This window comes from Toxotes jaculatrix, chromosome 14 (genome assembly GCF_017976425.1).
Source record: "Toxotes jaculatrix isolate fToxJac2 chromosome 14, fToxJac2.pri, whole genome shotgun sequence".
Classification (NCBI taxonomy): Eukaryota; Metazoa; Chordata; class Actinopteri; family Toxotidae; genus Toxotes; species Toxotes jaculatrix.
Window position 1 is genome coordinate 23,998,700 of NC_054407.1, and position 13,298 is coordinate 24,011,997.

A 13,298-nucleotide genomic window follows, 5' to 3' on the forward strand; every position below is an offset into this window, starting at 1 on the left:
TACCTCCCTGCTCAGCAGGACGAAGGCGCCCTCTTGTGTTGTGCATCAGTTTTCAGATTTCACTTGTTCACCTGCAGGAAGACGTGTAGAAACTTCACTCAGCCTTTGGCAGCTTAAACAGCATCAGTGAAGATTTAAATGCCTGTGAATTCACACTGTGTCCACAGGAGTCACACCCTGTAAGACTGATGCTGCGTTCAGGGCACATGGGAAAGATGGAAGAGAAGGGTTCCCAGTTTACAGACATTATTCACATCAGCTTTCAAAAGAATGGAACAAAGAAAGGAGCCAAATCAGAAGCTGCAGCTGAGAAGAATTAGCTGCTGGTGTGTTTGAGGCCATAGGAGAACAGAGCTCCATGTCAGAGAGGAGACACTGTGGAAAAGACACAGGTTGAATGTGTGTTCACAGGCAGAGTGTCGGGGAGAGCCGGGCCCGGATGTTTGTCAACAGTACAAAAATGCATGATGCAGTGAAATGAAGGATGACACAACAGTGGGATGGATAGTTAAGATTAACATTGTGTCAGTAAAGGTTGAAAACAAACAAACACAAACAGCGTGAACAGGTGAATGTGCAGCAACAAAGTCACTGTGCGATGCAAGTCAGCAGAAGGTCAACAGCCACAGTGTTGAACTGTGTGTGTTACCCTCCTGTCTGGTGAGTTCTAGAGAGACTACACTGAGGAAGGAGACTGTCAATAACTGATAATCAGTTGTATGCACAGGCTGCAAACGTCCATCTATAGCAGGCGTGTCCAAACTGTTCCACAAGGGGCCGGTGTGGCTGCAGGTTTTTGTTCCAACCAATGAAGAGCACACAGTGTGACCAATCAACTGTCTGAAGACTGAGATCAGTTGATTAAATGAGTCAAGTCTGGTGTGCTGCTGCTTGGTTGGAACAAAAACCTGCAGCGACACCGGCCCTTTGTGGAACAGTTTGGACACCCCTGATCTATAGAGACGGATGAAAGCTCAGAGGTGCGCTTCTCACCGGGGAACGTGTGATGCTGATCCGCTAACGAATTAATGCTCTTTATTTAGGAGCCTGAATGTTTTCTTCAATGAATAGTTTTATAACAGCATCATCATCATCATGTGACATTTTCCACTTTTTTTTTTTTATAAATGCAGTAACTTTTACTCAAAATACATTTCCACTAACCTACATCTCACTTTCATCCGACTCCTTTTTTTTACACAGGTAATTTTACATGAGTTCAATATTCTAGTCCTCCTCCTGTCCTGCCTGTAACCAGATGTGAATCAGACCCAGGTGTTTGGTGACTTCACATCTGGACCTGATACAGTCTGCACATGTGGGGTGTTTTCAGTCAGTGGAGTCGCTGTGGGACATGGGTAAGGACGCTCCTGAGATGGATTTGTCTTCAGTCAACTTTATTGCCAACTTCACACAGTGTGCACATTTAATACTTTCAGACAGGAAGTATGGTTGACCATACGTGTGGTTCTACAAGCATTAAAGACATAAATGAATATCAGTTAAATGTGTTGCTACAAACACAGGAGAGGAGTAGCCCCAAGTCAAACAGCTGTGTGACACTCTGCCCTTGTAAGAATGCAGCTGACTTCAAACTTGGCAGATAAACAGTTTCTCAAAACATCGCAGTCTTCAGGTAAGTTTTGATGCTTTACTTAACATCTGTGAAACTGGAATATAAAAAATAATAAAGAAAATGTGTGTGAGACTTCGTTTTGTCTGTTTCTTGGACATTCATAAACACAACACAAACATAAACCGAAAATATTTACGCCACACAAAATACGTGGTAAGTAGCGATTAGCTCGATGCTAACATAATATGGAGAATTCCATTGACAGGCTAGCGCATTAGCATTGGTCGCGATATTAACTTTTACATACTAACGATACACCAAAGCGGGACACCGTGACAGGTAAGTCACACAGGTAACTCACACATTATATTACTCAGACTTCTGTCCCTTCCAGGTACAGCAGGAAGGAAATGAACCGCGAGAACTTTGATGAACGCTAAAAGTCTGAACTACAGAAAGCCCGCAGGGACAAACAGTGCAGCAGCCTAAACCATCCCCCGACGCTCTTAAAGAGGCGGCACAGGTGAAAATATGGTCCTTCTGTTTGAACACAACATCAGCGGATAGAGTCCAGGAGTCAGGGAACAACACTGAACTAAGAATCATCCAACACGTAGAAAATCTAACACCACACCAAACACTGAAAAGTCCTTACTAGAGGTAATCCAACAGAAGACAATTCAAAAGGAACAGAGGACAAGTCCAGGAGGTAAAGCAGGCAGGGGACAGGACAGACACTGACAGGAAGCACAACAAACAAACTGGAAAGGACACAGGTGAACAAGGAGATTTATATAGACAGGAGACACCAATCAGGGCGGGGCCGACAATCAAAAAAGGAGGGAAACCAGACAAAGACAGGAAGTAGATGAGGAAAGATACACAGGGGCTAGGGCTTCAAAATAAAACAGGAAGTACTAACAAACAGAAAAAGTTACGCCACAAGAATGGTCTCGAACTACACACAAGAAATACCAAACCAAACTCAAGAAATCCAAACAAGTGTAACATAACCTCAACTTAAACAGGAACTAAATCAAAACTCAAGAAATTTAACAAGGCTCCAAAGGAGGCTATAAAGAGTTTAACAAAAAGTCCACCAAGATTTCAAAATGTCCACTATGAGTTCAAAACATTGAAGACTCCAGATTCCAGCCTCTTCGGGGGCTGATCATAACAATATGTGAACGATCACATGCAACATTAGAGCCTTACTCCACCCAAACATTGTGTAGAAGCTGTAAAGGAAGCCAGCTCACCCAGAGCACTCTTTCTGAACAAAGAAACCTGGCTGACCTCGTGGTAGATGCCTCATCCTCCAAAGTTTGGCCTGTGTACACCACAATGTGACCCAGCTCATCTGTCCTAACAGACTCACCACTGAGTCCACTGATCCTGGAGCAGCATTAATCCTGAAAATTCTCCATTATTTAAAGAAAATACAGTTTTTCCGTAATACTCTTGCTTGGTCCTGGCAGATAACATGATAAACACCATTATAAGTTATTAGCATCACATTTAGAATTTCTTATAAATTTATGTGAACATACAACACACACACAAGTGTCTGTAATCATCTCTGATTCAGTCCAGAACTCCAGCATTGCTTCACACTGCATGAAATATAAAGGCTGCTCTTTATCTATCTATCAGCTTATACAGAGAGTGAATACAGAGCTAAAATGGCTCACCAAAATAAAATGACACAAAATCACTTCAACAACTAAAATACACATTTTAACAAACTGCACCTTCAATGACTTTCATCTATTTAAGTTTACACAACTCAGCTGTGGCTCCATAACAGCCAAGTCGAAGTCCAGCATAGAGAGGCTGAGTGAATGTGGTGTGGACTCTGTGGAGGAGAGTCATGGTTTCAGAGACGCTGTAGAAGGACAGAATACCTGCACTGTGATCCAGGTACACTCCTACTCTGGAGGACAGAGGACCTGAGATTGGAGTTTGGATGTTGTTGTAAAAGAATGAAAAACCGTTTTGGGAACAATCTAACGCCCAAGATTTGTCATTGTAGCCAAATACGCATTTGTCAGATCTCCCTGCTCTGCTGATATTCTTGTATGCGACTGCTACATAAATTCCTCCTCTTCCTCCTCTTCCTCTCCACTCCACCTCCCAGTAACAACGTCCAGTCAGACTCTCTCTGCTCAGGACCTGAAACCAACATTCAGTGAATCTGTCTGGGTGACTAGAATAAGACTGTTCTTCTCCCATAAATCTTACTTTTCTGTTTCCCTCAGATAATAACAGCCATGTGTTTGCTGTGTTTGGATCCAGTGTGATTTCCTGTGAATATTTTAAGAATCCAGCTCTGGTCTTGGCCTCAGTCACTGTCAGTGAGATGTTTGTCCATTTCTCTGTCAGAATGTCCTGTAGTTTATCTCTGAGCTCTGACACAGCTGCTGTCACATCCTCAAAGTACCTGAGAGGACGGATATTGATGCTGGATGAGTGTGTAGATTGACTGAGTGGTGACAGTGAGGGGTAGTTGTGTAGAAAGTGGGTGTGATCCTGTGTGTGTGAGAGCTTGTTCAGCTCAGCATCTTTCCTCTTCAGCTCAGTGATCTCCTGCTCCAGCTTCTCCTGAAGCTCTTTGACTCCACTCACTTCACTTTCCTGCTGGGATCTGATCTGCTGCTTCACATCAGACCTTCTTTTCTCCATGAGACGGATCAGCTGAGTGAAGATCTTCTCACTGTCCTCCACTGCTTTATCAGCAGAGCCATTGATAGCCTCCAGCTGCTGTTGAAGCAGCTCCACATCTTTCTCTCTGTCCTGGATTCTCTGCTGGATTTGTTGTCGACTCAGCTCCAGCTCTCTCTGCCTCTCAGTCCTTTCTGCTGCAGCTGAGACTGTGTCGTGGCCTTTATGTTCATTCACAGAGCAGAGATGACAGATACACTGCTGATCAGTGCGGCAGAACATCTTCATCACCTCATCATGACGAGAGCAGATGTTCTCCTGGAGCTTCTCAGAGGGCTCCACCAGCTCGTGTTTTTCAAAGGCCAGGGATTCATAGTGAGGCTGGAGGTGTTTCTCACAGTAAGAGACCAGACACACCAAACAGGATTTGACAGCTTTCAGTTTCCTCCCAGTGCACAAATCACAGGCCACATCTTCAGGTCCAGCATAGCAGTGATCAGCAGGAGCAGCTTGGAGTCCAGTCTTCTTCAGCTCCTCCACTAAATCTGCTAACATGGTGTTTTTCACCAGGTCAGGTCTCGGTATGAAGTCCTTCCTACACTGAGGACAGCTGTGGATTTTTCTTCCACCCTCTTCATCCCAGTGTCTCTTAATACAGCTCATGCAGTAGCTGTGTCCACAGGGAATAGTCACCGGATCCTTCAGTAGATCCAGACAGATGGAACAAGAGAAAGTTTCCTGGTCCAGTTGAATTCCTCTCTGCGCCATTTCACCTCTCAGTGACAACGACTGTCTGAGTTTCACTTTCTTTCTTTCAAACTGGTTTGAGCTCTGATCCAAACAACATCTGTTTCTGCAGTGAATGGGGCCTGTCAGCTCCTACACGTCACCACATGTTGCTTACACCCATCCTCATATTGTGAAGGGGAGCGAACAAGGGAATATATGGAGCTGACTGTGTTTCAGAGCAGGAAGCAGAGGGAGGGTTTTCAGGCTCTGACTTTTTCCAGGAAGAGAAGCTTTTTGAAGCTGTGTGTTTAACCCTGTTTTATTATAGAGCTCATTTCTCACCCTAAAACACTGATCAGCTCAACTTGTAGATGATAAACTCTTCATGAGATGTCTTGATTTAGAGGCAGTTCCAAAGTTTTCAGAATCAGCTCTTCTGGCCTCCTGAAATACAGTTTGATTAAAGTTTCCATTGGTAATGTAGCCGGAGGACCTTCTCCCTCCCTGCCACTATGGCAGTGTGCCAGCTTTTGGTGCATGGAGTCGAGGGAAGCGCGTTGCGCCCCCATATATATATATATATATATATATATATATATGAATATTGGATCAGTCATTACAAATTTCATATCATGAGATGTCTGATAAATGTGAAGGGAGTTTGATCCATTAGCTATTAGCATCAGCTAGTTTCTTGTGAAGCTTTGCCTTTAATACACTGTTGTCCTGCACTAACAGAACACCTTGGCGTCTGCTGTACCTGGAGTCCGGTTCAGAGTTGTGAAGTGGCAGGGTCAGGTAGTCTCACAAATGTTTTTCCCCAACTCTGTTCACATTTTTTCTTTAAACGAACACAAACACTGGACTCTCCGGGAGAAAGTAACAGCCATACAGGTTTGTGTTGTGGCCACCAGTTTTAATTAGTTTGAGCCTATAAGTTGTGCAGCAGGCAAACAACAGGAACTTTATACTGTTTTTAAGTTTAGCATTATCACTGCTACCATCTGTGTAGCCTCTCACTGTAATTCCATGTCCTGTGTTGGACAGCCAAAGTCCACAGGAGTAAATGCAAACACTTGTTAGCATATAGTCAGAATGCTTCAGTGAAACCCAACGGTTCACTCTAAGCTCGCTCGGTAGCTTGGAGATTAACGTAATCTATTTTTTTTGTCATGAAAATTTATATAACAACACTAAAAGTCACTTTTTAGCATGAAAGTAATCATTCGGTAATCATGAGCAGTTTGTTCTATTATCTGTGAGTGAGTTCGTTAGGCTGCAGTCTGCAGGAATCACTGGTGCTGATAACAAACTGCTTTAGCAGATCAGTCGAAGGCTGCGTCCGCAATCACTCCTTACTGTGTAGTGTCCTATGCAATGTTATCTGTATGAAATACGTAGTGCAGATTTAGAAGTAGCGTCCATGGCACGTTCATTAGTTACACACACAAAAATGTAACACACCAGGGCAAAACTTCATCTGGCACTGATGACGCACAACAGCATCATGTGTGCTTTGTAAGTGTGTGGAGCAGTGAATGAGTGATCGGGGGAGTGATTTCAGACTCAGCCTTAGGACAAAGTAAAGGTCACAGGTCACAGGTCAGGCGAAGCCTCAGCAGTCGGACTCGGCCATCCTCTCTGGCCGAGCCGACTGACAGGTGCTGGGCGGGGTGAAGACGTCGGGGTCGCTGATGCCCAGCTGGAGGTTGAAGAAGCGGGTGGAGGTGGTGACACTGCTGTTCCTGGTGTAGGTCTCCTGCACCGGATAGCAGTCCTTCAGGGTGTAAACGCCCACCCAGGTCTCATCTGGTGGAGGACACGATGCAGACATTAGGGCAGCTCAAAGAGGCTGTGGTTCTTTAAACTTAAAGGGCCAGTTCTCTGAAATTACACCTAGAATCCTCACTAATACTTATACAGCTAGTTTTGGACGTGTTTGTCCAGGTTTTGAGACCCTGTCAAAACCTGAAGACTTGTACAGTTGTCCAGTGGCAGCCTGCCAGCATTCATGGTTTACAGGGTCGACTCAGGTGTTCCTCTGCCTGCCCCAGTTTTGCCTATGAATGGTTTCTGTTGGCCTCTTCTGACTAAACATTCTCAGGAAACATGCAGCCCAGGAGCAAAGCAGGGGAAGATCTCACTGCAGACCCTAAGCAGTATTTTACAAAAAATGCACCATTGTACACAAAGCCGCAGGCGTGGCATTAAAAACCAGACTTACGCTGGCGTGCCGGCTTCCTGTCTGACCACTCCTGAACCTCCACGCTGTCCCCTGGGCCTCCGATGAAGTACTGGTCCTCGAAGGTGGAGTTGTCAGGGATGTCGAAGGGATCCCAGGCCTCCGTCAGAGCGATCTTTGAACAGTCTTTGGTCTTCTGGTCGATCTGGAACATCACCATGCTCTGGTACAAGTAGATGTACTCAAAAAACCTGAGGCAAGGTGAGACAGAGGAATGAAAGGCTTTTTTGGGGGGTGGACTTTTTTGTTATCCAAATCGAGGGTCTAAGGACAGAGCGGGGGTCTGGATTTATTTTAAAGCCTCTTGATGCACATTTGTGACTGTTGAGTTAGTTTTTATCTTGCTTTTTAAAACCTTTCAGTGCATGCAGGTGCACTGAAAACACACTGAAAAATGAAAATAAATGGTGAGTTTTGAGTTTCCAGAGTTGTAAGTTAAATGTGCAGTGAGGCTGCTCCAGAGTCGGAGGGAGCCTGAACTAAACGCAGCATCTCTAACGGCTTCAGCCTGTTATGGTGAAATTCAGGCACCTGATCGGTGTCAGTCCCAGACTCGCTCACCCCTTTGCTCTGGTTTGGTCTCCAACCAACTCCTGTTTACTGGGAGACACTTCTACTCTGAATATTATCACGGAGTCTCTTTACTACAACACTGTGAGATTCCAAAAAAAATAATGTGACGAATATATATCAGAGCTGGAAAACAAATAAGTGGATTATTGGATTTACTCAGATTTAATGTTTTTATTTTTTATGATTTAACAGCGAGCAATAGGCCGAGGCTGCAAAATAAAAGTCAAGCAGAGACGAATCTTACTTCTGACACGGGGTGTGTTTCTTGTGCTGCTGCAGGACTCGGATCCTCTGGTTCAGACCGTCGTAGGAAACAGCGGCACGGTTGTTCCTCCCGGTGCTGTGGTCGTACAGCACCCACCTGCCCTCCCACTGCAGCGGGGCGAGGCAGGGACCGGCCGCCGGGGCGACATCCGGCCCGGGGAGGCCGAGCACTGACGCCGCGACAGCGGCGACAAACACGAACAACAGTCGCTTCATGGCGCCTGGACAAACCGGAGTCCCGTTACTTTGTCCCGTTGCCGTCGCTGCTGGTAGAAGCCTCAGTCGCACCTGCTGCAGACAAGCTAACCAGAATAAGGTGAGGGGTTTCCGGTTTTGGCTTTCAAAATAAAAGTGCCGTATCAATGAGACTAAATTGACAATATTATACAACTTATAACAATATTCACAACAAATATGAAAGGCAGACGTTAGGGATAATAAACCGAGTCAACTAGTAACGCAACGTATGTAATACACAAAAACACATCAATGTAGTAGCTTCATTTCTTTACCTTTAGCGTCTTAGTGATCGATTTACAGTGTTTAATGAGGCTCCGGTTATTCAGCTAATCAATGGATGCTCTGTACCTTACGAACAGTTTATCAGTATCACACACGTAATATTTGAGCCTGTCCTTCCATTTTTTTTCTTTTATATGAAAAACACACAAAGTATTCTAGCACACTAGAAGTAGATTCTTCAACAAATTTAGATGTATATTGGATTGGCTTTGTAGAATAATTGCATTATTGTTGTTATATATACATTTGTGATCATTTGGAAAATTTTGATTCGACAAAAATGCAAAATAAAAGTCTGAATGACTTGGCATATCGTTAAAATTTCAAAATAAGAGCCCCTGTGTGAAGAAAAAAAAACCCAATCAAAATAAAAGCCACATTGAAGACAAAAATAAGCAGTTCCAGTTGTACTTTCCTCAGTAAATATAGAATTAGTAAATAGCAAATGTTTAAAACTTAATTGTGTGTTGACTAGATCACAAATAAATACCGGTTTGTGATGGGTCACTGTGCTGCTGCTCCTCCTCCTCGCCAGTAGGCGGCAGTCGTTCCCATCGGTCCACGCCTGTTTTTCGTCGTCACACAACCAACATGGCGAAGAAACAACGTGGGAAAACAACATCGCCGTCAAAGACGGCGCACAACAAAAAACAGGCAGAAGATTTCAGTTTGGTGGTCGAGTCCAGCGACGATGAGGCGCCCGAAGAGGTGACCTTTGAAGACTCGAGAGCTGAGGCTCTACGGAGCATGAAACAGGCGCTGGACACAGCCAGGAGGTAGCTAACGCCGCCGGCTAAGCTGTCGATGTGTGTGGAGACACCGTTAAACCAAATTCCATTCGAAATAAATCACTTTAACGTGTTTTCGTGCTAATGGGCAGAATAAATTTACCACAACGAGTTATGCTTCATATATTCTGATTTCTTCGTGGATGTTTTTCACATCGGCGCGGACACTGAGCGCCGAGAAGCTTTTCATATTAACCTCATGGTCTGGAGAAGTTTCTCAGTGCAACGCTACTAACACAACGCGGACTTCTGAGCCGCAGAAAATCCGAAGGGTGTTTTGTAAAGAGGTTCTGTGTTGAACTGTGTGTTTGCCCAACAATTCAGAATACCGGTATTAGAAGATTGTTTAATGGGCTTTTGTGTGATGTTCCGAGGGAGAAAAACATCAAGTGTTTGGGTCAACGAAGCATTTTGATGTTTTCAGGGAAAAGGAGCTGCTGAAAGAGAAGAGGAGGAGGAGACAGGAGCTGTTCCAGGAACAGAAGGTCTGTTTTATTTATTACAGCCATAAACAGGCTGCTTTATAAAATGGTTTTTGATTCAGCCTGGCTGACCAACATGGCTCAGATTCTTTTCTTCTGACTTAAAGCTTCTGTGTGGTCTTTCTTCATTATGCTGATTCCCATAGAAAAGAAAACTCTTACCGGCTGATGTGTTGGAGGAAATCGACTCACCTTCTCCAAAGTAAGTCTGTTGGCCTGACTCATTCTGCAGCTCTTTGCCTTCCTACGTTTTCTCCTGCGTCTCTGCTCAGCGAACGTTTAAATCTTCTTTATTTTCCAGGAAGCAGAAACAGTCTGAGGATGAAGGTGAAGAAGCTTCCTGTCTCTCTCTCATATTTTAAACATTTAGCTGACACTCTTTAAACAGAGCAGCAAAAAACACTTCAGATCAATATGACTTGTGCTCGCTCACAATTCAGCCTTGTTCTTACCAGCTCATGAGGAACAGCAGGACGATGAAGAGGAAGGAGAGGGAGAGGAAGAGCAAGGGAGGACGAAAAAGAAGAGGAGTGGGAAACTGGCACATTCTCGAAAGTATGTAAATTTGTCTTTTCTTTTGTTACTGTTTTTATCAGCAGTTAAACTAATCGTGCAGTGGAGTGGAGCTTCTAACAGCAGCAGGTTAATGCCTGCAGTTTTAGAACGACATATAAGTAACATACCGGTGTAATGCCATATGGTGCTTTAGGATAACTGATACGAACGCTGGCCGAGAGCACACGAATAAATCAGGGCAGCGGCCGTGCCTAGCTTCATCCGAACAGCATCTGAAACGTTTGGTTCTGATTGACGTATAAACTGGACTCGTTCCTGTTGGTCAGTCTGAAGGGAAACTACACGGTGGCCACGGTGAAGGAGCGAGGGCTGGCGTCCTTCCAGCAGCAGGCGGCCCAGGATTTCATCCAGTCCAGACTGTACGGACCAGGGAGCGGCAGGACCACAAGTAAGAAGGCAGCGATCACGCTTGGGACCTTGTGCACTGTACAATTATTGTAACCAACAAGGATCCTCATGAAGACTCAAGGTGTTAGACTCTAGTACTGAGAGACAGACTAACACGTTAGGTCTACAAAGATGTAGAGTTACACCAACTATCACAAACTCTCTGTCACTTTTTCTGTTGAATCTGCTGCTTGTTAAAAAAAAAACCCTGCAAGCTACACTCTGTGGCAGTAGTCTGCAAAGGCAATGATCTGTCTCAATTTGAGCTTTGCTACAGTGACGTCCTGTCTCGTCCCACTGAGGTGTCCACTCTCCCGGGATTCCTTCTGCGGAGACGAGGGCGACATTCACAGCTTTCAGCCCGACTTTCCGCCGGCCGTCTGGCTGCAGGGGATTTACACTGTCCCCTTCTGCTTTCAGGTAACGAGCTGCTCTCGCTCCAGAACAAGAAAGGGAGGAATAAACGTGCAGCGGTTCAGTTTGTCAAGAAAGACTGGGGTAAGTTCAGCAGAATACCTGAAGAGTTTTAAACCATGGACACTTAATATTTCTCTTGTATATAAGAAAAATCTGCATTGGCATTTAAAATAAGTCTGAACTCGAGCTGTGTCCTGACACCATGCGTCGGACAAATCAGATTAGGCTTTGTGTACGTGGCGTATCCAAAGAGTTGGTAAATTTAGTGTTGACAAAAAGTCAGTGCGCGGGCTGCGGGCGTTTTCAAACCTGTAGCTCATTTGCTTTGGTCTGAAAAAGGAAAAAATTCAGCCAAACCTAAACGCAAAAGTCGTGAGAGAACATTCGCTCCTCATTGGTTAGATGAGGCGTTAATGAACGCAAACGCAGGGAGGAGGAGGTACCGCGCAAAGTCCTGTCTGCCCAAACATCAACAAACCAGCTCATGTCAGGTCCCACCTGTTGGTTTCCATGGCGATTGGAGCCGTCCAACTCAAAATTACAGAGTACGCCTTGTTGGGTCGGAATTCGTGTTCGATTTGACTGAGACCGCTTCTTCTTCTGTACTGTAGAATGGAACTGGGACACAGCTTTGATTTCATGACACTGCAACACAAGAGAAAATGACATAAGTCATGTTCAGACATGGAGACTGGCTCATAAATCATCAAAAAAAAAAATTTAAAGCCTCAAATATCAACATTAGCATTAGCCTCAAAAATCCAGCATTGCTTAGTGTCTGATCCACGTCTGATCTTCCAGCCTGTAAGGAGAAAGCCAAAGCAGAGAAGCTGAAGAAGAGGTGGATCCACAAGCAGCAGGTTCCCTCCTGCTGACCGGATGTCCCCAGAAACCTCGATCTGGACCTGGACTTCTCTGCACTGCGCGTTGGATTTAAATGGTCCCCAAACATGGCCGACCGTCAGAAACTCGGAGGAAGACGTCGTTTAAATTTGGGCTGGGACTCCGTCTGGACCTGGGGGAGTGTGTTTTCACCAAAATAAAAGTCCTTTGACAGACTGACAGTTCGAGGCTCTCGTAACCTGAGGCTCCTCCTTGTTCATAAACTGGAACAGCAGAACATGTGGAGACACCGTCACCTGTGATGATTCTCTGCTGAGATGTGGGAAGCAGGTGACCTGTTCTCTTTGTTAAGTGACTGTATTAATAAATGCTTGTTGTTATATCTTTAAATATTTTTACAACACAAAATAAAGACACACGCTCAAAAGCTTCTTTAAATGATCAAAATAATCAGTGATTCATTTTCTGTTTATCCACAAATCAATTCAGCTCCAAGACGACAGCAGAGAAAATGATCATTTAAATATTCACGGTAAACTAAAGGTTCCACTTACTAGCTTTTCCTGAGCTTTCCACCGCACCTCAGAGTCTTCGTCTACAAACAGAGCGGAGGTGGACTTTATGCTCCTGTGGTCACTAATGAACTTTTACATTTAATTTACTACTTTGATGAATGAAACTAGAGCTGAAATTATTAACTGATAAGTTGTAACAGCTACAGTGATAATGGATGAATTGTTCAGTAGATTTAACATTTAGCTGCTTCTCTTTGTCATATGTGGAGGCCAGTGAAACATCTTTGGGGACTGTTCATGGGACATTTTGGAACCTGACCAATATTAGCTGATCACTGATATATCACTACTGGCACATATGTGCACACCTTATCTTCTATCTTTGTATTTAGGGCACATCTTGGGCGAATTTTGCATTGAATTAATAAATAATCTGTTCTCACTGTCGCCTTAAATTAACTCGCTTTAGTTGTTTATTTAAAAGGCCCAGAAACTACATCATCACCAGCTACTGGGTTTTAAGGTGGACCTTCTCTTTCAGGCTTCATATGTGGATTAGTGTGTTCAGAATGGGGGTGGGAAAAAAAAAAACCACTGAAGGATTATCTTCAGACCGCACGTCACGTAGGATTAAACTGAACTGTGTACAGCCTCAGCAGGACTGAACTGGTGTCACAGGCCAGAGACAGACTTCAGCTCAGGGCGTCATGCAGCATCCAGACA

The 13,298-nt window shown here is 44.4% G+C and overlaps 3 protein-coding genes across 3 annotated transcripts; 1 reads left to right on the forward strand and 2 right to left on the reverse strand.

The window, feature by feature from the left end:
• Positions 1-1,314: 1,314 nt before the first annotated feature.
• On the reverse strand, positions 1,315-5,119 carry LOC121192667 (tripartite motif-containing protein 16-like). Its single transcript, XM_041054443.1, has one exon. The coding sequence runs from the start codon at positions 5,003-5,005 to the stop codon at positions 3,344-3,346; it is 1,662 nt and encodes a 553-aa protein (XP_040910377.1). The 5' UTR covers positions 5,006-5,119; the 3' UTR covers positions 1,315-3,343.
• A 751-nt stretch (positions 5,120-5,870) lies between these two features.
• On the reverse strand, positions 5,871-8,364 carry epdr1 (ependymin related 1). Its single transcript, XM_041056001.1, has 3 exons — positions 8,026-8,364; positions 7,191-7,399; positions 5,871-6,775 (listed from the first exon to the last, which is right to left on the reverse strand). The coding sequence occupies exons 1-3, from the start codon at positions 8,259-8,261 to the stop codon at positions 6,582-6,584; spliced, it is 639 nt and encodes a 212-aa protein (XP_040911935.1). The 5' UTR covers positions 8,262-8,364; the 3' UTR covers positions 5,871-6,581.
• Positions 8,365-9,122: 758 nt separating this feature from the next.
• Positions 9,123-12,718, forward strand: nol7 (nucleolar protein 7). Its single transcript, XM_041056000.1, has 8 exons — positions 9,123-9,343; positions 9,780-9,840; positions 9,984-10,039; positions 10,139-10,164; positions 10,293-10,392; positions 10,680-10,801; positions 11,221-11,298; positions 12,019-12,718. Exons 1-8 carry the CDS (start codon positions 9,159-9,161, stop codon positions 12,090-12,092), a joined length of 702 nt encoding a protein of 233 aa, XP_040911934.1. The 5' UTR covers positions 9,123-9,158; the 3' UTR covers positions 12,093-12,718.
• The last annotated feature ends 580 nt before the right edge of the window (positions 12,719-13,298 follow it).

Excerpts from the sequence above, each read along its gene's own strand:
- LOC121192667 (XM_041054443.1), bottom strand. The coding sequence starts at position 5,005 with ATGGCGCAGAGAGGAATTCAACTGGACCAGGAAACTTTCTCTTGTTCC.
- epdr1 (XM_041056001.1), bottom strand. The coding sequence starts at position 8,261 with ATGAAGCGACTGTTGTTCGTGTTTGTCGCCGCTGTCGCGGCGTCAGTG. Across the intron at positions 7,400-8,025 it reads AAACACACCCCGTGTCAGAA|GTTTTTTGAGTACATCTACT; the intron begins GTAAGATTCGTC and ends ACCTTGCCTCAG. Across the intron at positions 6,776-7,190 it reads CAGGAAGCCGGCACGCCAGC|ATGAGACCTGGGTGGGCGTT; the intron begins GTAAGTCTGGTT and ends GTCCTCCACCAG.
- nol7 (XM_041056000.1), top strand. The coding sequence starts at position 9,159 with ATGGCGAAGAAACAACGTGGGAAAACAACATCGCCGTCAAAGACGGCG. Across the intron at positions 10,040-10,138 it reads ATCGACTCACCTTCTCCAAA|GAAGCAGAAACAGTCTGAGG; the intron begins GTAAGTCTGTTG and ends TTTATTTTCCAG. Across the intron at positions 10,393-10,679 it reads AAACTGGCACATTCTCGAAA|TCTGAAGGGAAACTACACGG; the intron begins GTATGTAAATTT and ends CCTGTTGGTCAG.